The sequence below is a fragment of the Colossoma macropomum genome, unplaced genomic scaffold (assembly GCF_904425465.1).
Source record: "Colossoma macropomum unplaced genomic scaffold, Colossoma_macropomum, whole genome shotgun sequence".
Classification (NCBI taxonomy): Eukaryota; Metazoa; Chordata; class Actinopteri; order Characiformes; family Serrasalmidae; genus Colossoma; species Colossoma macropomum.
Window position 1 is genome coordinate 17,522,562 of NW_023494803.1, and position 23,748 is coordinate 17,546,309.

Sequence of the window (23,748 nt, forward strand, 5' to 3'; positions counted from 1 at the left end):
AAATATAATGTATTCTTATCGTTTCTGAAACTAGCTAACATCAGCTGGAGTATTTCACCTAGTTAGGGATAAAGCCACACTCTCTCTGGCTTCTTAATCTCATCTTTAACAGCATGTTTTCTGCAACACACTCATGGCATTTAAGGCATTTGTGTCTTGTTTTAGATTTACTCACAAATACAAACCTGACATTCTACAGTCCTGTTAACATAAGATCACTGTTTCACAGAATTGTTGGCTTGTACACAAATAATTTTACAATTTGAATACTGGCATCTTGAGTAGTCATCAAATACTTGAGTACCTGTACACATCCCTAGTTTGCCGTGCCTATCATTGTGTATTTGTGTGTATTTATATATGTGTGTGTGTGTGTGTGTGCACTAGGAATGTGCATTACGACTAATATTGATAAACAAGTATCTGTAAGAGTAAACGAACAGATATCTGGTTAACCACAGGGAAGGAAAAAGCAACAGAAAAGGAGGAAAAATCAGACTTTAGCCAAAATTAGCATAGTACACTAGGCTTCAGGGCTGTGCTAGCAGAAATTAATCGAATTTGAGCGATAGATCTTTGTGTGTATATATCTTTATTCAAATATTTTGCCAAGTCCATGAGCTCATGGAATTTTGTGAGTGCAATATCAAGTAACATTTACTGACTGAATTTTTCTGAAAGAAGAAAGAACCGAAGCTTTTTGAAAGTGCTACGTTGCTATGCAACAGCTAGCGATAGCTAACTGACTACCTAAAAAACAGCAGAAACTGCTTACTTTCAAACTATAGATGACATAAAAAAACAATAAAAGCCTACATATAGATATATATATAATACAAGCCTAGACTGCAGCTTTAATCTAAGCTCTGATCTCTTCTCCATTATGACTGTAAAGGCCCACTTACCTTTGATCTGACTGGTCAGCACAGAAAAATGCTCATGATGTTGGTTGACTGCTTTGAGTTGAACACATGCGACTTTTATAGTACCAGTGCCACATGCTCAAAAATGTGATGTACAGCCCTAGGTTTACTTTCTAAATGATAACAATGGAGGTTAAAATTTTAATGCATGTTTTATTACTTGAAAATACCTATGAGAAATCTGTAGGTATTCATGTTAGATTGGTAACGGAGGCTACTTTTTCAGATGAGCTAATGAGCTAACACTAACCGGCAATACACTAAGCTTTAGCTGCTGATGAAGATTCATCATTTTCTATGTTTAGCTTTCTCTTCTCAGTGGAAAGTGTGCCAACATGTTATTTTGTCAGAAACAATATTTTTCCACTGTTTCTGGGCCTAAATAACAACAGCTAGAGTAATTACCCTTATTAGTGAAAAAGCTGGTCCTAAATGGAATATCCTTGGCAATGTGCTCACATACAGGCATATGTGTTTTGTAGTAGCAAAGTATAAAATACTTCCTCACAAAACTTTAACATTTTACAGTCCTGTAAATACATAAAATGTGTTGTGTAGACCTGCTTATTTTCTCCGGACCTCCATAATGAAATGTAGCAAAAACCCAAATAGTGATTTCAGTGTTCAAACACTGGCACCTCAAACAGTTAACCAAGTGCTCAAGTACCCTTGCTCATTGCTAGTGTGCACTTCTTAACAGTTTCTGCTGCAGAAATCAGGTTTTCTTAATATAATTTCCCAAGAGCAAAGCGCACAGCCTGCTGCACTGTAACAATCACTTTACTGACTCTGAGTAGCTTGTATTGGATTATGTAACTGTGTAAGCTGTAAGATGAGTAACTGATAACATAAATGCAGTGCAATAGATTTAGTGTTTTAGGGTTGTTTGTATTGTGGTGTGTAGTGTGTTTTCAGGACAGCAATGCCCTGACTATTCCAGAACCAGAAAAAATTTATTGATTTTATTAGGACAAGCAAAAATATTGATTTTAAGGGGACTTCACATTGGGTCCATTTTTTAGCGGACACAGGTGGCTTTTTTCTGTTGTTTTCACTGGGAGAGACATGTTTTGCATGCTGTTTATGCACTAGGGACGTAAGAGTGCTTTAGAGAGCTTTGCCATGAGTTTTTAACATTCAGTATAAACTCGAAGCAGTCAAGTAGCCGACAGCACAAGCATTTTTTCTGTGCTGACCAGTCAGATCAAAACGAAGGTGGACAGCGCCATGCTTGCTAGTTAATAGTAGATCATATCAAAATGATTCCTATCTAGAACAGCTGAGTAACAGTTACCACACTTCTGTCACTTAGCAACGGGGAGACACACAGCCAGAAACAGGTTAAAAAACACAGAACAAAGGGCTTTGTAGTTTTTTTCTGCCATCAGATAAATGCAGTCTGAATCTTAAACATTCACAAGGATTATGTTCTGATATATTTAAATCCAAGGCATTAATAGAGATATTAATAAGCTTGATATATACAAAATTAAAGGTAATTTCTGTTGGGAGATGTCTTACCCAGACCCTAACCCCTAAAGTAAAGCTTGTGAACAAAAAAAAATATTTGTTTTCAATGTTTTTGTTTCTGAAGGGAAGTAGATTTAGATTTATCATGAGTTTAATTTTTCAATAAAAAAATGCTATCCCAGAGTTTTAGTCAATAGGCGGAGTCTTATTTTTACCACACCCCTGCATTTTAGAGCAGGATGTGTGACTGCATCCCTGTCGCTCATGATCACATGGTGAGCAGTTAGATCCCACTGTTTTGAAGCAAATGTGTCCCAAAGTCTGAAAATCAGTGTGTAACATTAAAAATGATCACTACCGAAACACACATTTTCTCCAGTTAAGTAATTTTTAAAATGAAAAAATAATAAAAAAACACTATGAATGAACTGTTTTAAGCTCTGTTTGCTAGGCATGTACTGGCTAGAGTTTTTGAGTTATGCTCAATGAGCTACAATTCTCACTACCTAAATAGTAAAAACATTTACTGAAGTTTTGATAGTGTTATGAGTCTGGAATATTCAATCATTCATTTTAATAAATTAAACATAATTAAGGTATAGGGTCACTCACAGGAAAAGAATTTTAGTCTAATGTCCAAGTCAGTTAAAAGTCCAAAATATTTCTACTCTGACTTTACACCAATTCGGTAGAATCATCCCCACATGATCCCACATCCTGACACTGTATGAAATCGAGCATGTGTGCATGTTTGTAGAGGACGCAGCGGAAAGTGGAGGAGGAGGAAGAGGAGGTTGCGGAGGCACAGCCGGACCCTCTTCACCAGCTCATCCTGCATTTTAGTCATAATGCTCTGACAGAGAGAAGGTGAGACACACAGATCCCAAACGCTTTACAGATACACAGTGCAGACCATGAGAATACAAACACACCACACACACACATTCCCTCACCCACTCACACCTGGACACCTGGCTGCTACTCTTGCATGTTCCATCTGTGCAGCGAAACACTGTCAGCAGCTCCATTCTCACATTATAACAATGTCAGTCTGAAATCAGCTCAGTGTTCTGTAATCAGCATGATCTGTGCTGAATGTTGAGTTTGATAAAGTGGTACTGTGTCTGTATCTCACTCTTGACATTTCATTTCAGTTCCCTAGAAGAGGATCCGCTATACATAGCCTATGCGGACATGATGGCAAAGGTACTGTTGTGAAACATCTAAATAACAAATAGTTATAGCTACGTCTATTCTCGTTGCCTTCTTAAGTTTAAGAAGGAGGGGGGTTGGGGGGTCTGAGGGTCTTTTGCCAGAAGATAATCTTGGGAGAAAATCCCACCTCTCCACCAAACACGGCCCAGCAGCAACTCATGGTCATTATTCAGTCAATCCACAGATGCGGTCATATACCCCTGGTCAAATTGCTCTGTTAGTTTTCTAAGTGAAAATAAGTTAACACATCTACAGAGAACACACTTCCGCACATTCACTCTTTATTTGTGTATTGAAGCCAGTAGAGCACAAATGACAAATGACTATTTTGGAATAGCCTCTTTCTAGACAAGTTTCCAAATTCTGTAAACACTGACCTTTCGACAATGGTGTGGTAAGCAACAGATGTTTAATAAAAAAAATTGTACTTGCATAGTTGTTGAACTAGTTGAATAAACAGCAAAAGCTCCTGTGTTTCACTCTCATGTTATACCAATATTTTGTGTTAAAATCACTGAATTGTTTTCCTAGCAATGATGCCGCTCAACCCCATTGCAGGGATTTAATTTCTGAACTTGACGTCTTTTTCATTGCTCATGAGTTTTAATGTCTGTATGTCTTGTGATGTAGAATCTGTGTTCTCCTATAAAGCTCTGTGTGATCACTGCAGAGATTTAACTCTGTGTGTTTCTTTTGCCCTCAGAGTTGTGCTGAAGATGAGGACGAGGATGAAGAAGGAAAAGAAAAAACTTTCGAGGTTTGATTTTCAGCAGGTTTTTCATATCTTATTATCTTATATCTTCATGTCTTGCCCTTGGCCTGAGCAATACATGCAATTGGATATTGGTGATGATAACCTGATGATGCTTCAGAGGCACTAATTGCTGTGTTAGGAAAGAGAATTGATAGAGAACTAGAGAGAACTAATTTCACTTTAAACAACCTGCTAAATAATATTAAGTAATAGATACATGTGTATATATATATAAAACAACTAACAATAAAATACCAAGCAAATGTTTTTAGATACAGTTGTATGCAAATGTTAGGACACCCCTGGTCAAATTAAGCATGGATGTGTTTTCTGTTATTTTCACTTAGAAAACCAGCAAAACATGAAATTTGTTTTTGGTGTTCCTAAATATTTATAAATGACAGGAAAAGGAGATGGAAAAACAGAAGACACTGTATCAGCAGGCCAGGTTACACGACAGAGGAGCTGCTGAGATGGTCTTACAGACAATCAGTGCCAGCAAAGGTACACACACACACACACACACACATACTGTAAACAGCTGCTCTGACTCAGTATGGATTCATTGACTCTTGCTTCTTTCAGGTCGACTGGGTCCCATGGTAACCTTCACTCTGAAGCTGGGCATCTCCATTCTGAATGGAGGAAACATTTTAGTTCAGCAGGTAATGCACTTCCACTGCACAACATGAAAGCACATCAAGATAGAACATTTCACTTATAAATCATTTGTAATACACCTAACGAAATGCAGTTCCATTAGTTTAGCACATTTATTGTGTAGATTATGAATAATCCATAACAATTACATCATTGCAGTGATTACATTGTTGCTGATGTGGTAAAATTAGCCTTTTTGTTAAGTAGAAAAAACATTTGATTAGCTGTAAATCTCTGCAGAAAATGCTGGACTATCTGAAGGAGAAGCGTGATGCTGGCTTCTTCAAGAGTCTGTCTGGACTAATGCAGTCATGCAGGTGATATGCAAATATAGCTTCTCTATTTGACCTGTTTTAATGAAATATTTGTTTTCCAAAACTGTGGACACCTAATAATTAATAATAGTTTGTTTATAATTATTTATTTTGTGATACCCATAACACACAGCCAATAAATTACAACATCTATACAACTTTTTGTCTACATCCTGTTTTAAGTAAGTAAAGTAGTGTTAGGAGTCTTGCCCAGTGACTCTTATTGGCGTAGTTATCACCAAAAATTCATACAGTTGACTCAGTGTACGTTCGTAAATTGGCAGAGGAATTTGGAATAAACTCATTAAATATGGTCAAACTTCATTTTCCATCTACAATAGTTAAGGTTGGTATTCCTTTCACCCATGTTGACTGTTCTGCTCTGTATAGCGTATTGGACCTGAATGCGTTTGAGAGGCAAAACAAAGCTGAAGGACTGGGCATGGTGACTGAAGAGGGCTCAAGTAAGTGCCACTCACATGCACACAGGGTAAATTAGTCTGATCTGTGTTGATTCCCTATTATAACCTCTTTCTTATATAATGGTTTGTTATGTACATCAGGAGCATCTGTTCATTTCCATTCTCCACAGTGAGCTAAGTTCAGGTTAAGGGTTATGGACTTTGCTAAACACTGTCAGGATAACAGCTTACAGAAAGCTACTCCTGTAGCTAAATACTGCACCATGGTGCAATGCAGTAATTGATGATAATTACGTTCTCTTAATAAGACAGGTCAGTTATCTTGTTATTTTTACCTCAGAAGATGACAAACAAGGAAAGTCTTGATGCTAATAACTAACCCCAGTGATTCTCAGTTTTTCATAGTCTTAAAGGTCCCTATCATTGATTTATGGTGTATTGGTAAGGTTTCAGAACGCACTGTTCAGTCTGTACAGCCAATATATGGAAACTAAGCTGCAAAAACAGTCAGTTTGAATTCATTGTTTTTTGTGATATCATGAAAACCAAGGTGTTTTGATATTTCTGTCTGTTCAGCCAACAGCAGCTCAGCCCTGCCCATTCACATTGAAATGATAAGGACTGTTTCAACCCAGACTGCTTTTTGAATGAGCTGCAATACACGGCAGAGTTAATTTACATACACTACCAGTCAGAAGTTTGGACATGCCTAAGTGAATATGCGTTTGTAATGTAAACAGTGGAGTAAATGAAAAAAATAAATAAATTAAATCCTCCCAACAAGTGGTTTTCATGCCATAATGAAGTATGATAAATTTTAGTATACAAAAATGCCATCAGAAGGGCTTTAGTTGATTGATTTCTTTAATCACTAGGACAAATACACTGAAAAATATCTAGAACATGATAAAAAAATAGTTTAAGCAGTCACATCAGCACAAGGGTATTAAGTGCCTGAGAAACCCCATTTGGAAAACTGCTGGGCGGCCTCATCTTCATCTGTTCAGCTAAGAAAACATGGCAGAATATAGGTAGTGACCTGTGTTCTAGTTCTTTGGGGTAAAAACACACTGTACTGACAAAAACCTAGAAGCGACGGAATTATTACATGCGAAGAGTATGAAGTTGAAAACAGAATTAGCGATGCTCCTCCTGGACAGGTATGTAAACAAGAAACGTTCAGAGAGTTGAACTGTTTGAACAGTGTACTTTATATGGCAAACCAGTTAGACAAATCTTCATCACTCAGAGTGTCGGGTAAAGTAATGCTTTGGATGAACCACCATCTTAGAGTTTCATATGATACAGTCAACTGCAGCAAACCCCTGTGCAGGTAACAAAACTAACTAGATGAGGCTAAAGTTGGCTTCTTATTTAAACTTGCCATTCCTCCTTAAATGCCACTGTAGAGGCTATATTGGCCTCATTACAGCACATTGCAAAGAAAAACAGCACAGCAAAGACATAAAGTCAATTTGAATGGCAAATGTTTATATGCTTGTAACGTTAACATCCCCCCAGACAAAAGAGACATTGGGAGTTTGTTGCTTGCTCTGGCCAGGCGCCACTGCTATACAAAGAAGCATTTAGAGAGTGCTTGTATTGCATGATTAGATGAAACGTCTCTCTGAATAAGTAAAATGATGTGGCATCAAAATTTACCGAGTAGAATAAATCAGTAGAGTGCCGTACTGAAGAGCAGTATCGTAGCTCTCTGTTGACGCTTGTATCTTTCAGCTACATTCCTGAAAGCATGCTTTTCTCTGTTGACAAATTGCATCTTTAGCTATGAAAAAGGCTGCACTCACTGTGCTCTATTAAGATGTAGGCTATATTGAATATGTCGAACTCCTCTCAAGCTATGTTAGCTTAATGCATTACTTTCGTTGTCTATATAATGAGAAAAGGGTGTACCTGCAACAAACTTCCTACCTCGTTACTAGAGAGTGAAGTCATGGCATTGCCTGGTAAATCTGGCAAACTCTAAATGAACTCCACTGTGCACTGACAATTCTACACACATGCTTTGTGTTGATGGCGGGGGATGAGAGGCAGATCCAAACAGTAAAAAATCCCTCAAGTGTTGTTGTAGTTCACCTGTTTAACCATTAGAGATTCACATATCATCATTTTAACTTATGCACCTTTAAGTGGACCGCAAAGAAAAAAATGAAATGCAATAAAAAATTTAGGATGTTGGACCTTTAAGTCTATGAAAGCTGCCCTGGCATTGCAAGTCGTTTATGTACAGTTGAAATTGTAAATTGCCTCATGATGCAGTATGAGCTCAAAGTCATGCATTGTTTGTTTGACATCCTCTCCGTTCCCATCAACACTTTATTGTAGATAACACAGATTTAGGTAAGCTACACTTTTCACTCAGTCAGGAAGAAGGTTTGCACTACTTCACTACTTCATGTTAAGTTTGAATGGATGATTGCGTTCACCACAGAATACCCATCTCTCACTGCACACATAGTCCAGATTGTTTTTATCGTCATTCAATTCAGGCATAAGTGATGGTGAGATGAACCCAGCGACGTGTCTCATATATAAATATATAGATCTGCCACAAAAAAAAAAAAACTTGTGCCAATTTTGTTAAACCTTGTTAATCGCATGTCAGTGTCCAGCCAGTTCATGTCAGTATCTCTTGTTCTATTGAAATTTCAATGTCTTCTCCTTTGCTTATGTCTGCCTTTTTGCCTGTTTCTTTCTTTGTTTCTTTCTTCTCGTCACGTTTTTTAATCTCATCAGTCGCAGTCAACGTGAGGGAGCGGGGTAAATACATGGTTCAGATTCTATTCGTTTCAGCATTGCTGCCCCCCTTTAGTCCCTGTCTTGTCTACCTTCTTTGTCTCTGTCTATTTTGTGCAGAATGCAGTGATCGATTGCTCTGGTTTTTAGGACAACATGCATGCCTTGTAGGACAGACAGTAGAACTGATAATGCAGAAATTCCCTACTGACACGGTTTTCTACTGTCTCTCTTTCTCTGTCTTTCTCTCTGTCCTTCTCTCTTTGTTTAATTCTCTACTCTCTCCTATAATAAATGCTTGTCATCTTGTTTGGGATTGGACTGTAAATGTCAGTGCTCCAACTTTTCAAAAAAATGGCTAACTTGTAGTAGAAAATGTCCTTGCTTTGCCTTTTTGCCTGACAAGACATATTAACGTGTACAAAGCTTATTCCGATATGTTTAGCAGTAAGTTTTTTTGTATTTTGGTGGCACGTTATGTGGCCAAAAGTATGTGGACAAGTGTTTCAGCCACACAGGTGTATAGAATCTAGCACATTGCCAGGCAATCTCCACAGACAGACACTGGCAGTAAAATGGGTCATACTGAAGAGCATCAGGTGTGGCACTGTTAAGGGATGCCACCTTTGCCACATTTCTCCCTTGCTAGATCTGCCCCTGTCAACTGTAAGTGCTGTTATTGTGAAATGGAAGCCAACAGCAGTTCAAACTCACAGAGCGGGGCCTGCAAGTCCTGAAGCATGTAGCATGTAAAACTTGTCTATCCTCTGTTGCATTACTCACGACAGAGTTCCAGACTGTCTGTGGAAGCAACATCAGAACAAGATGGCTGCTCGGCCATTGGGCAGCTGCACGCAAGCCTAGTATCACTTTGCACAATGCCAAGCCTCAGCTGGAGTGGTGCAGAGCACACTGCCACTAGTTTCTGGAGCAGTGGAAAAGTGTTCTGTGGAGTCTGGAATCTGGCAGTCTGATGTCCGAATCTGGGTTTGTCAGATGCCAGGAGAACACCACCTACTTGAATGCATAGTACTAGCAGTAAAGTCTGGTGAAGGAGCAGTAATGGTCTAGGGTTGTTTTTTTCAGGGTTTCCAGTGAAGGGTAAGCATAACTACAGCATAACTTCTATTGTCTAAAAGACATTTTAGACAATTATATGCTTCGAACTTAATGGTAACAGTTTGGGGAAGGCCCTTTACTGTTCCAGCGTGACCCTGTGCACAAAGCGAGGTCCATAAAGACATGGTTTGATGAGTTTGGGTGGAGGGGTTCCAGTGGCCTGCACAGGGCCCTAACCTCAACCCTATTGAACATCTTTAGGATGAACTGGAAATCTTGTGCAAAGCCTTTCCAGAGGAGTGGAGGCTATTGTAACTGCAAAAGGGGGGGCAACTGCACATTAATGACCATAGTTGTAAAATGTGACGTCCAGCAAGCTCATATGGGTTTGATGGTCAGACGTCTACATACTTTTGGCCATATTGTGTACATGTCAGAATATCCAAAAACACTGCTTAGTTTTCCAGAACAAAGTCTAAGAGTATGACGGCTAGATAGCAGCTTTATGGGGAAGTGAGTGCAGTGCAGCTGACTGTCTTGTGTAAGCAGCTCTTTTTCGTCTCCACGCTAAAAAGATGATCTCTAGCTTTTCTCTTTTCTTCTCTATAAAGGTTCCAAGGTGCTCCAAAATGATGAGTTCACTAAAGACCTTTTTAGGTTCCTGCAGCTGCTCTGTGAGGGTCACAACAACGGTAAGTCATCTTAATAAATTTGAAAATTACATCGGTGACTGTGAAAGATTTAAAGTTCGGTGTACTCTTTTTTTTGGCTAACTGTTCACACTACCATCATAAAGCTCACACTATTTACCAGCGAAATTTTGCAAGCAAAGCTGCATTAATTTCAGTGGAATTCACTGCTGTGAGTGGTTTTTTGTGTCATAGACTTCAGGAGCGGATAAGTTTTATATGCAAAACTTAATGTTGAGTTCAGCTTTGGTTCAGTTTGAAATGCTAATCTGCATGCATCCTTGAACAATAGGAAAATTTTGGTAAAAAATGTAATTTACCCATTTGTCCACTTGCCCCAGATGCAGTCGTCAGCCAACACATGATTGAAATCTAAATTTTACTTGTTCTTTAGTTTACAACTGGAGCTACCATGAAAAAATACATCACCAAAATTTCCCTCAACCTGCTTAAACTGCATACAGATCTTCATTTTGGTTGCACAGACATGCCATTGTGGTTTAGAGCAAAGTGTGACTTACTGTGAGCTATAAAAAATTTAAAAAAGAAATTCACCACTACAAGCAGCCATTTAAAAAAAACAGGGCTGTTATTCACAAAACAAGACTGATCTATGACAACTTCTGTTGTCACAAATACTGATTCTAGATCAGCACTCATGAAAGTCCAAAGCGAGCTCAGGTGGGAAAACTCTGGAAATACAAAAAATCAGTTGGACTAGTAATACAGCCATCCGTAGCCCGGAGTTCAAGAGAGCACAATTGGCCTCTCTCTCTCTGGGTGGGTAGGAGGGCCCCTCCTTCTCCCCCATCACTCAATGCAATGCTAGTCAGCGCAGGTGTCTGCTAGCTGACATAACCGATCTGGTGGTTGGCGCTTTCCTCCGAGTGCGTTCAGCTGTCCAGTGACATTGCATGAGCAGCAGTTCGAAAAGATGCGGTGGCTGGTTTCACAGGTCTCAGAGGAAGCCTGTGTTAGCCTTCGCCCTCCTAGCGTTGATAGTATCGTGTGATTGGGGAAGTCCTAACTAGCGGGTGGAATTGGAGACGACTAAATTGGGGACGACTACATTGGGTAAAAATAATAAAAAAAAAATAGACAAGACATCAATTTATAATAATAATTACTTATGATTTTAACAATGAATACGTAATAGTGATGTGCGTTTGGACTAATTTTGATATTCGAGTGTCCTTAAACAAAGACAAGACTTCAGACTTCAGCCAAAAGACTTCAGCAAAAATGAACATAAGGCTGTAGGCTTACCTTTTAGATATCACCGCTGTTAAAAGTTAAGAATACTGTTATCATGTTTTGTTAGGAATTTTCGTGTTGGATAAGTAACAAGTGTCATGTTGAATGTTGATGAGCATGCACTTTGTTCTACACAAGGTCTTTCCCCCCCAGTAGAAGATGTGTCAACATGTTAGTTTGTCAGAGAAATATCTTTGCATTGTTTCGAGAGCTAGCTAGCATAGTTTAGTTAGCAATAAAGTTGCTCTGTCACAAGTATTTATCTGTTGTGTTTTAACTTTTATGGTTGATGAGTTAGTTATGTTGGCAACTGCATAGGATTTTTTCAGTGCCAATCTTGTGGTCCAGCCTTGGTCATGCTGCTTTCGCAAGATGGCAGGAACATCCATGTTTTTTGTGTAACTGTAGTTTAAGACTCGCCAACCAAAATAATGACACCATCTGCTTCTGTTCTGCGTAATACATTTGAAGATCTGGTTTTAGCTGGATGTTTTTAGATGCCAGACACCCAAAAACTCCAACAATTCCACTGTGCTTGATACATTTGTATCAGCACCACACAAAGTGCCTTGTAATTACCTTGTCATTGTCACTGCTGTGTTGAGAATGATCTACAACCCAAGTAATATCTAGTCAACAGCTATCTTGTGGTCAAAAAATGACCAATGTTAAATGAGGTAGGGCAGCTGATAAATTAGAAATAAACAAACAAGCTTGAGTCAATATTTGTACATGAATGTAATAGTAAGTGACCTATAAAGTGAGTGGCCAGAGTGGAAGTACAAGGAAAATATTTCTAATAATTCTAACGGTGAATGTGTTCTAATTTATGTATCTAATTCATTTCTCTCAGATTTCCAGAACTTTTTAAGGACACAGACTGGAAACACAACTACTGTTAACATAATCATAAGCACAGTGGACTACCTTCTTAGGCTACAGGTAATGTAGACTGCATAACACATACAAAGACACACAGGGATACATATGACCTACAAAACTAATTCTGAAAAAGTTGGAACAGAAGGTAATATGCAAAAAAAAACCCTAGAAAGCAGTCATTTATAAATCTGCTTTAACCTGTATATGAACAAAAACAGTACAAAGACCTTATCAACTTCATTGTAAATGTGCGCTCATTCTGAGATTGATACAGCAATTTTAGAATAGGAATTTCAGAGTTATGAAATGTTCAGAAAACATCTTAGAGAGGTGACGCATTTATGCTTGGAAGTAAAAGAAGCATTCAGGAAAGACCTAGTCCCTTATGAGCAAGGATGAGAGTTGAGGCTCACCACTTTGCCATGAATGCATCAGCAAAAAAAATCCAACAGTTTCATAATACTCCTCAGCCACGGATTGTCCTTTTGTCCTCTACAGTGCTTAACATCATTAGAAGATTCAGGGAATCCAGAAAAGTCTCTGTGTGTAGAGGGCAAGGCTAATAAAACAGTTTTGTTACTTGGTGTCTTTAGTCCACATTAAACGCTGTTAAAAGAAAAGATGATGTAACAGTTGTAAACATGCTCCTGTCCCAACTCTTTTGGAATGTGCTGCAAGCATCAAATTTGGAATGAGTGTGTATTGTAAAAAAAAATAAGATCATTTCTTTCTGTTTTTATTAGCATTTCACATACTGTCCAAACTTTTTTGGGACTGGGCTTGTAAGTACTTAGTCTCATGAGCTCTTGCTGTCATTGTAGGAGTCCATCAGTGATTTTTACTGGTATTACTCGGGGAAAGATGTCATGGACGAAGCCGGTCAGCGTAACTTCTCTAAAGCCTTGGCTGTGGCCAAGCAGATCTTTAACTCCCTCACTGAATATATCCAGGTAACTGACAATAGCAGTGCATTTTTACTGCTGTCACATATTATTACTTTCCCATTAACATTACATTACTGTAGCTGTTATTCACTATCACTTTTAGCTTTCTTCATAGCACTCAGCCATTCATGCATGAAAGATACTTTTTGCTTCACAAATTGTACCTTATAGGTCTGAAGAACCAGCAATAATATTAGTGATTTTTAAAGAATTTTGGAAAGGATCGTGTTCATTGTATGAAAACGTCCTTTCTGGCACCACAGAGTTTCTCCGCAGGGTGAAAATACCCAAATGGATCCCTAAAAGCTGTTTCTCTTAAGAACATTTACACTAATAATATAATGATAAAATAATAATAATAATAATAATATAATAATATCATATTAATGACTAAGCATGTTCCATACAGAACTGTTTAATATCAATATGTTTACAAATCATTGGCATATTGTATTGGCATATTGTTTTGATCTACTTCAGCTGAGTGCCATTTAATACATTGTTATCCTGAAAGGTTTTATTTACTCCTATTGCAAGTGCCATTTCATAATTTCAGTAAGATGTTGTCTTATTTTTAGCGTGCCTGGTGGGTGCTGACTGTCAAATACCCACCCACCCGCATAGCGCCATGTACCACCCACATGTTCCCACTGTTTTAATATTTTGAAATCCTAATCAGTCAGAAACCAACAAAACCTTTAACTCCTTTCTGCTCTCTCCTCAGGGTCCGTGCATAGGCAACCAGCAGAGTTTGGCTCACAGTAGGTTATGGGATGCGGTGGTTGGCTTTTTACATGTCTTCGCCAACATGCAGATGAAGCTCTCGCAGGCAAGTTCAAACAAAGCATGAACAATTTTGTATAAAAATATACTGATGGTAACTGAATGATTATTAAGAAAGTGCTTATCTCACTTTAGCTTTTTTAAACAAGGGTTGAAAAACAATATATTTTACTTAAATGTGGAAAACATTTCACTGATACATTGCAAAGAGCTAATATCAAACTGCTCAGTAAAGGTTATAAAAATAAACCAAGATCAGCATTAACCCTTTGATGAAAAGTCTAAGAATAAATATGTAATATGGCATCACCCAGCAGTAAAACCAGATGAGCCATTCCGTTATAAAAGGCATGAAAATGATCGTAAGGCAACAAAAAACGATTGTGCCAGGTAAGGCTGGGTGATATTGTTAAAATTATTGGAACTGCAATCCAACTTCTAAATATATCATAATATAACTGTGTTGGATGATATTTAAGTTAGAATTAAAATGAGTTAATTAACTCATGCTTCTTAAGTGCTGGTACTATATAAATGTCTTACATATATAGCTTATATTGACTGGGCTGTTTTGGTTCTTCTTTTGTAATAACACTAAATAGAATCTTTCACATTTCTGCAAACATTAGCCCTTTGTGGATATAAAACAAAAGAAAAAACTATTATTTCATTTTTATAGGTCATTCATTTTATTTTTAACAGTCAGATACTGGAGATCACACAAAATCCTGTAGTACTAAAAGGCTAAAAACAAACTGCAACAAGAACATAATTTTTTTCTAGTCAGTACATCATGGATATAATGATCATTATCTATCAAACACTGCTGAAAAATATTGCTAAAACTGAAAAGCAGTATCACTTGGGTGGGGGGGGGCAATGTGATTATATTTACATTAGGTCAGTATATCGTGAGTACATAAAGAACCCTGACCAACTGCTTGTTTCATTACAAAGAGAGCATAATCGGTCCTGTTTAACTGGATTTAGTGCAGTGCAGTATAACAGAATGTAAATACAGTTGCAAAACACCTCCAGTGTAGTATAATATTTGTAATGAATTAAAGAGTGAAAGGTGGAAAAGAGAGTGGCATAGCTGTTAATCATTAGCCTGACATTGAGACTAGCTGGCTTTTCATGCGCACCCCTAGGGCACGCCTCACTCAGCTAGCTGCTTCAGGCGATGCTGGTTTGGCCTACAAACAAGAGGCTCCGCAGCTTCTCAGCAAATACTTTTAGAGTGAATGGCTGTAATGTTTACCCACTTTCAGCAGCATCTGAAGGCTGTAGATGAAAACTTGAATTTAAGTAATGCATGTATTAGACATGACTTGAAAAAACGTTTTTTCTGGGCTTAGAGAAGTCACTTTGTGCTTTTATGCACCCCCACTTTATCTCATTAGGGTTAGAAAGTAGTACTGACATCAGTCTATATATTGTTAATTTCTGATCTGTTTACTTTTTCTCCCAATGGAAATACTTTAGATTTACTTCAGTTGGTAATTATGGTTCTTATTATAAGTAAAAGGACATTATTAATCTATAAAAATCGGTTTGCTTATGCATTCAAAATGGGTTTATTTAACAAAAAACATATAGGTACACTGTACCATGGTATATACTGAAACCGTCAGCATCTTAATTATGTTATGGTTGAAATATTCGGCCATGCCACCCACTGCTCAGTATTTTTTAAATGTGCCACCATCTGTTTGTTTGCTCATACCTCAGAAAAACAGAGGGGGAGGGGGGTTCTCCCCAAACTAGTCCTATCCAGTTCCAGCAAAACATAAGCTTACCCCCAAACATAAGCTTCGGCAAACATAAGCTTCCCCCCAAGTCATGTGAAGCCAGCCAATGCATCTTTCCGAACGCCGCTAACGCAACGTCACTGGACAGCTGAATGCACTTGGAGGAGAGCACTAACCACCAGTTCTGTTTTGTCAGCTAGCATTGCGTGAGCATTGAGTGAAGGGGGGAGAGGGAGGACCACCCTACCCACCCAGAGAGAGCGAGGCTAAGTGTGGTTTGTTGGAGTTGATCTTGGATCAAACTCATGATCTCCTGATGATATGGTTTGGACGCTTAGATGGTTGTGCCACTCGGGAGCCCATAAAATATCATGATTTATATTGCATATCTCCACAAAACAGTATAGACGACATGTTGCCCATCCCTAGATCCAGAAACAGGCTGTTAAGACCCTGTCACTGCTAATGAAGTGATACTCAACCGTGGTCCTCTAGGCCCACTGCTCTTCACATTTTAGTGTTGCCTTTCTGCCAGGCCACATCTAAATAATCAGGTCTGGCTTTCCTGAAAACATCTTAGTACAAAGATGATTCTTAAATTGTAGAGCGAGCATCACTCTGAACATTCTCTCTACCAGTTAAGATGATCTTAACACTAAGATGCTTTTGTGAAACTAGGCCCAGATGTTTGACATTGTCATTGACCCCTTACTGAGCTGAAGTGGGTGTATTAAAGCATGGGAAGCACTAAAATGTGCAGGCTCATGCCTCCAGGACCAGCGTTGAGAAACACTGATCTAGACAGTAATATGCGATTCTTCAATATTTGTTGAAGTTTATTCTTCAATTTTAATGTTTTCTTGATTAATCTACCTGCTGGTAAATAATATCATTAAACAAAAGTATTGCTAATTGTCTTTTTTTCATGAACATTACAGTGACCACTAGATGTCTCTGCCTGCACAGAAATGTAAAACTAATCCATCCACTGTCCAGTCCATGTCTTAGACATCTGGCCTTTAAGCTAGGCAAAACACGTCTATAACAAATAGCAATAAGAACCAGGTTTCTAGCTCAGCAGGTTCTAGTGTTGAGATTTTAAATCTCAGAGCTGCTGAGACCCCTGTTTGATGACGCAGACAGGGGGTCTGGACAGACGGGCCAGGTGAATTTACCTAATCACAGCTCCTTCTCAGATTTATAGCCTGCAGTGAGCACACCTGAGCTACTGCAGAACAGCAGAATGAGTCAATCCTTCACCACCATCTGCTTCTGAGACAAAGTAACTGGCCTGTTGGTGAATAAAAAAGCCCTCTATGGACAGCTTTTGGGGAGAGGAGAAAGGCTTTATTCTGCTCATTGCTAAGGATGTACATTGATTTTCTGCTAACTTTGACAGCATCTGTTAGAGTTAATGAACAGGTATTAGGAACAGGTTCGTAAATATAAATATATATCCAACAGATTAGGAAATATAAAAAGTAGTGAGGAACCTTGAGGGCCAATTTTATGAGGGGTAAAAACATCTGGAAGTCCTAGATACATTACTGTCTGTGAAAAAAGAAGTGGAACCCTAATCAATGGATTATCTTCTTGTCATCTTCTTGTTAAACATAGAACATCTTTTGGAAACTTCAGATGTCAGTATTTAATCTATAATGACCAAAAAAAAATTAATAGCGAGAATTTCCATTATCTTAACGCTAACAGACTGCTGCTTAGCATTAACGGATAATGATTAGCATGATTGTAGAGGGGTTTTTTTTCCTGTTTTGACATTTGTGACCCAAATTGAAGGCTTAGTTCTAATAGTCACGTTTCAACACTGAGAATATCAATATATTGTGGCATCTTGCCACACATTTCACATTTCCGAACGGGCCTTAGGGGCACAGTATGCAAAACTGTGCCTCAAGCTCTGCCCCCCCACCCTCCGCACCCCCTGAAAAAATTGTGTGTAAAAAAATGTGTGTTGGTTATGCTGTGTTGTGTTGAGATCTTGGTAAGATAGTGGGGCTTTGTGTGTCTACCATAAAATGTAATCGTATGGCTTGGAGTGACCTGCCTGCTGTTCTGGTTGTTTGTAAGTGCCTTCTCTGCTTTGTTCAGTAAGCATTTTCAGGAGCATTTTCCTGGGCTGAAATAATGGCATCCTCTGTGCTTTCTTCTACCCCGATGCCACAATAATATAAAACATTAATTCAATTAAGGCATAACATTATGACCACCTCCTTGTTTCTATGCTCATTGTCCATTTTATCAGCTCCACTTACTATATAGGTGCACTTTGTAGTTCTAAAATTACAGACTCCAGCAGTGCTGTTGGAGTTTTTAAACACTGTGTCCGCTCACTGTCCACTCTATTAGACACTCCTACCTTGTCAGTCCACTTTGTAGATGTAAAGTCAGAGACGATAGCTCATCTGCTGCTGCACAGTTTGTGTTTGTCATCCTCTAGTCCTTCGTCAGTGGTCACAGGACTCTACCCACAGGACGCTGTTGGCTGGATATTTTTGGTGGACTATTCTCAGTCCAACAGTGACACTGAGATGTTTAAAAACTCCAGCAGCACTGCTGTGTCTGATCCACTCAGACCAGCGCAACACGCACTAACACACCACCACCACATCAGTGTTACTGCAGTGCAGAGAATGATCCACCACCCAAATAGTACCTGCTCTGTGAGGGTCCATGGGGGTCCTGACCACTGAAGAACAGGGTAAAAGGGGGCTAACAAAGTATGCAGAGAAACAGATGGACTACAGTCTGTATTTGTAGAACTACGAGTGCGCATATATAGTAAGTGGAGCTGATAAAACGGACAATGAGCGTAGAAACAAGGAGGTGGTCATAATGTTATGCCTGATTGGTGTATGTTTCTGTTTCACAAAAGTAATGTAAAGAAATCATGAATTATTAAGTATTGAATGTACATCAAAAGCTTTATTGTGTGTCATACCATGTCATGTTATTTAATTATCGAATGTCGGATTGTCCTAGTACATCGTAATAACACCCCATAATGCACACAAACAAATAATCAGATATTGGTTTTGGTATTCGAATACTGGCACCTGGAGTGTTCATTTTTCTTTAAGATACTGGCATTTATCGACATGTCCAGACAAAAGGAGACACTGACCTTTTAATTTATGCAGCGAGAAAAGACGAGAGAAAACGTGTCCTTTAGCTTTTTTTTTTTTACATCTCTTCTCTTTCTTCCTCCAGGACTCCAGCCAGATTGAGCTGCTGAAGGAGCTGATGGATCTGCAGAAGGACATGATAGTCATGTTGCTGTCCCTTCTGGAAGGTTCTCTTATGCAATCTTTGCTTAATAATGAGCAAACAGAATGTGTCATTTACATTCTGTTCACAGGAACTGTTGTTTGTGCGATCAGTCGGATCGTTGGGGGATATTTGTTTCTTCTATTTTGTATTGCAACCACCACATTGCCACATTTAAAGAGCAGTCCAGCAGTTTTCAAACCACTGTTCAAACAGTAACTTTTCCCAGCGGACCTATTAATGTTCAGCGCAGCCCTAAAAAAATTCAGCTGTGCTTGTTATCAGTGGATATTTGTCTAAGAGAAAGCAGAACCATTTATTGTAAATGACTTGGTATGCCATGGTGAAGAGCAAAGCAACAACCGCTAGGCCTCAGATCCACAAGGGTAATAGATAATGAGGGTGACTACTCGGCGTGGCAGTATATGTTCAGCATCCTGTCACAGACCTCAGAGCAAAGTAAATACTGAAACTAGGTACACTGGGGATTTTCACAACCCATCTTATTTTACAAAAAGCTAAACACCTCCAATAAAAAGAGAAAAACAGTGCAGTGATTCAAATGAACCCCTTAAACTGGCTTGTTGGAAAGGCTCACTACTGAGTTCTTGAGAATTAATCTTAAAAGATTACTGAATAACTAATTGCAACTGATGTCCCATAAGAAAATATGACGTATGGCCATGTGTGCATATATATATATATATATATATATATATATATATCAGATACATGGTTAAACACATCCCAGTGTAGTTATAATTGTTATATTGTTGTCTCTTTGCTTTTAAATATTACATTATTTAAATGTGTTAGGAAACAGTATTTTTTTCATGTTGAAATTTTTTAATTGCACAGCTTACAGTGTGCATGTTTTAAGGTTTACGTTTTGTTATGTAGCTACTACATTAATTTTCACTTCATTAGGAAGTATGTGGAAGAAACATAAAATAAAAAAAACTTAACATATAACATAAATCTAGCATATATGAGTAATATATGCCATCCATATATAAATCATGTTTTGTATCATATATTGTTAAATATATTTGTTCACATATATGTTTGTATATGCTGATAGATGGATGAAATATAAGTCCCAAATTTGAAAGTGGCCAGTTGAGATATATATCCTATATATATCCAACCTGGATATAAGGGAATTCCATGCATGCTAATATATGCCAAATAGGCCGTATATTGAATTTCCATATGGGATGTAAGCTATGTAGTTATGAGAATGAGGACTTGAATTGAGTGTTTGCAGAATTATGATTAACGTGCCTCTGAGCAAATCACAATCAAATTTAAAGGCTACTTTCTCTGTAAAGTGAAGCAAAAACTCCTTTGTACAAACCTGCAGTGAGAACGGTGGTGGCAGTAAATTAGAATTATTAGATTAAGACATGGTGGAAAGGTGTTGCTGAGGAGCATATAATGCCTTACATATGCTATCATATAATGCCTTATGTAGGCTATTGCTTTGTCTAGCTTGGGTGTTAGCTTTAGTATTAGCTCATCTAAAGCAGTAGCTTCTGTCACTAAAACCTTCTCTTTATTAGACATTAAAAATCTGTCATTTTAACATGGCTAAATGATTTCCCTAGTTTGATTAATGTAAACATGGTTTCCAGAATTATTGTTTTTCGAATATTTATACTTTGTCAGTTCTTAAACATTTATTTTGGCACTAATCATCTTGTAAAGCCAGTTTTTTAATGAAAAATATTTCCCGTCTATGTGCTTCTGAATTTCCATTTGTTCTATTTTTCAGTCTGTTAGTACAAGTGCTACTAGCAGGTAGCCTAAGCTCTAAGTTTGACTGATGTAGCAACAACTAAGAAAGGTGGGACTTGACAGAATTTTGCAAATGGTCAATTGTGGGCCCACATACAGACCAATGTGTTTAAGGGGTTTAAGGGCGTAACATTGGTTAAACTTTAAACTGCAGAGGCTCTCAATTTAATTCTTCACACTCATAAATACATAACTGATTATTTTAGAGAAGTTACTGAACAAAAAAGTCTTAATCTTAATAACTGAATAATAAGCCTGTTGTTTAAAAGATTAACGCGCGTTTGATTCACTAACTATTCACTTTATTTCTAGGTAATGTTGTAAATGGAACCATTGGCAAGCAAATGGTGGATACTTTGGTGGAATCCTCCAGCAACGTGGAGATGATCCTCAAATTTTTTGACATGTTCCTCAAGCTGAAGGATCTCACCACCTCTGACAGTTTCAAAGAGCATGACGCTGATGGCAAAGGAGTCATCTCCAAAAGAGAGTTCCAGAAATCAATGGAGAATCAGAAGCAGTACTCTCAATCTGAAATTGAGTTCCTGCTTTCTTGTGCTGAGGCGGACGAGAACGACATGTTCAACTATGTGGAGTTTGTGAAACGCTTCCATGAGCCTGCCAAGGACATTGGTTTCAACGTGGCCGTGCTGCTCACCAACCTGTCGGAACACATGCCCCATGACTCCCGTCTGGCAGCCTTCCTGAATCTGGCCGAGAGTGTCCTCAACTACTTTGAGCCGTTTCTGGGCCGCATCGAGATCATGGGCGGCGCCAAAAGAATTGAAAGAGTTTACTTTGAGATTAGTGAGTCTAGCAGAACCCAGTGGGAAAAGCCACAAGTCAAGGAATCCAAGCGTCAGTTCATCTTTGACGTAGTTAATGAGGGTGGAGAATCAGAGAAGATGGAACTCTTTGTAAACTTCTGTGAGGACACTATCTTTGAAATGCAACTGGCCTCTTTGATATCAGAACCAGATGCTGTGGAACGGTCGGAAGAAGACGAAGACGATTTGCGGAGTGTGGTTGAAGAACTAGAAGAGGAAGAAGAAGAGAGAACGTTGGAATCCTTCTCAGCTTTTACCATGGCTTGTGTATCCATGAGGAAGAACCTGTGCAGCCTTCGCAAGCTGCTAACCCTTAAGAGCATGAAGAAACAATACAAGAAGTTCCGTAAAATGAGCGTGAGGGAGATGATCCGTGGCTTCTTCTCTTTCTTCTGGAGGATCTTCATCGGCCTCTTCCGCTTCCTCTACAACCTGGTTTGGGGCTTCTTCCACATCCTGTGGTCCACGCTGTTTGGCGGAGGCCTGGTGGAAGGTGCCAAGAACATGAAGGTGACAGATATCCTGGGCAACATGCCGGACCCCACTCAGTTTGGTGTCCATGGAGATGTTCTAGAGACTGAAAAGCTGGAGGCAAACGAGGCTTGTTTGGTAGCGGAAATTGGCCAGATGGCAGAGGGAGACCAAGTGGAAGTGGACCTCATGTCAGAGCTGTTGAGTATTCAGCCCAAGAAGGAGGGGGGCAAGCATGGGGCTGAGCCTGGACTGGGGGACGTGTCAGAAGTGGTTGGCATGGATTCTCCTTCTCTAGCTGCTGCTGTGCGGCAGAAAAAAGCCCAGGTGCACAACTCCAGAATGTGCTTTCTTTAAGTTCTGAACATTTTAAGTAATGTTTTTATGTATTTGGTATAGTAATGATATAGACAGTACTATGAAAAAGTCAGAGACCACCATTCATTTATTTAGTTTTTGGTCAGAATAACCATCATGTACAACTTATTCATTTTCAGGAGATATTTCTGATGAAATTAGATACAAAATAAATAGGAGCTTCCACACATTATTAAAATATATAGAGAGAATGAGACTCGCATCCATACAAGACCAGGAAGACCACCAAAACTGTAACATTAACAATACTCAAAGCTTTTATCTTTGAGAGGTAGGAAAAATCAAGCTGCGCCCTTCCTTCAATTCTGAAAAAATCCACAGGTGATCTGTCCATCCTTCCACTGTGAGAAGACAGCTCAGCGCTATGAGTCTGAAAGGATGTGTAGCTGTCAAGAAGTTACTGAGAAGAAAAAAATAGTAAGAAAAGAAGAAAATTTGCAGTGGAGATGTCTGAAAAACTGAAAGCAAGTCTCCTGAAAAGAAATATTAAAATCATTGATACCTCTGTGTACTTTTCAGTTAAAAATAAGAAGAGTTTAATTCCAAAATGCTGTATATCATTTTAAAACAATTTAGCATATGATGAGTTTTTAAAAAGAAAAACAGCTGGCTTACACTGGAATACACATTTTTATTTCTGTAAGAAAGGTGATATTAACCATATTTATAATCATGCAGTTGCTGCATGTGGGAAGCCCACTTCCAAAAACGCTTGTCATGGGAAAAAAATTGAAAGTGGTGTATAATGCATTTTGAAACCTTTCATATGTTTTCTGCTCTTTTCTGATGCTGAAAAATATAATTTACGCATAATGACTGTTTTGACTGGAAATTAAATAAATGAGGGGAGGTCTATGACTTTTGCACAGTACTGTGTCTTGGGTTGCTAGAGCCCCAAGGGATGCATTTATGTGTTAATGCAGTCCGTTATGCTTTGTGCTGCATACGGCAGAACATTTTACTGGTTACCTGTCCTACATATTTTATACAGAATGGCTTTTGATGGAACAATATGAAACACTTCTCTACCTCTCTGTGCAGGAAGCTGCGAGTAAGAAGGCAGTTGAAAGTGAATCAAAAACAGAATCAGAGAAAGAGTGAGTGAAAAAAGGG

The 23,748-nt window shown here is 38.6% G+C and overlaps 1 protein-coding gene across 1 annotated transcript in view; it reads left to right on the forward strand.

Annotated features, from left to right (window-relative positions):
* The window catches only part of LOC118823245 (ryanodine receptor 3), a 282,056-nt gene that overhangs the window by 241,235 nt on the left and 17,073 nt on the right, over positions 1–23,748 (forward strand). Inside the window, exons 77-91 of the mRNA XM_036592700.1 lie at positions 3,151–3,260; positions 3,548–3,599; positions 4,312–4,365; positions 4,767–4,866; positions 4,948–5,027; positions 5,263–5,339; positions 5,727–5,800; positions 8,516–8,539; positions 10,186–10,266; positions 12,371–12,459; positions 13,221–13,349; positions 14,068–14,172; positions 19,106–19,187; positions 21,272–22,584; positions 23,677–23,732. Coding sequence (XP_036448593.1) covers positions 3,151–3,260; positions 3,548–3,599; positions 4,312–4,365; positions 4,767–4,866; positions 4,948–5,027; positions 5,263–5,339; positions 5,727–5,800; positions 8,516–8,539; positions 10,186–10,266; positions 12,371–12,459; positions 13,221–13,349; positions 14,068–14,172; positions 19,106–19,187; positions 21,272–22,584; positions 23,677–23,732 — 2,426 coding nt within the window. The remainder of the gene's footprint in view (positions 1–3,150; positions 3,261–3,547; positions 3,600–4,311; positions 4,366–4,766; positions 4,867–4,947; positions 5,028–5,262; positions 5,340–5,726; positions 5,801–8,515; positions 8,540–10,185; positions 10,267–12,370; positions 12,460–13,220; positions 13,350–14,067; positions 14,173–19,105; positions 19,188–21,271; positions 22,585–23,676; positions 23,733–23,748) is intronic.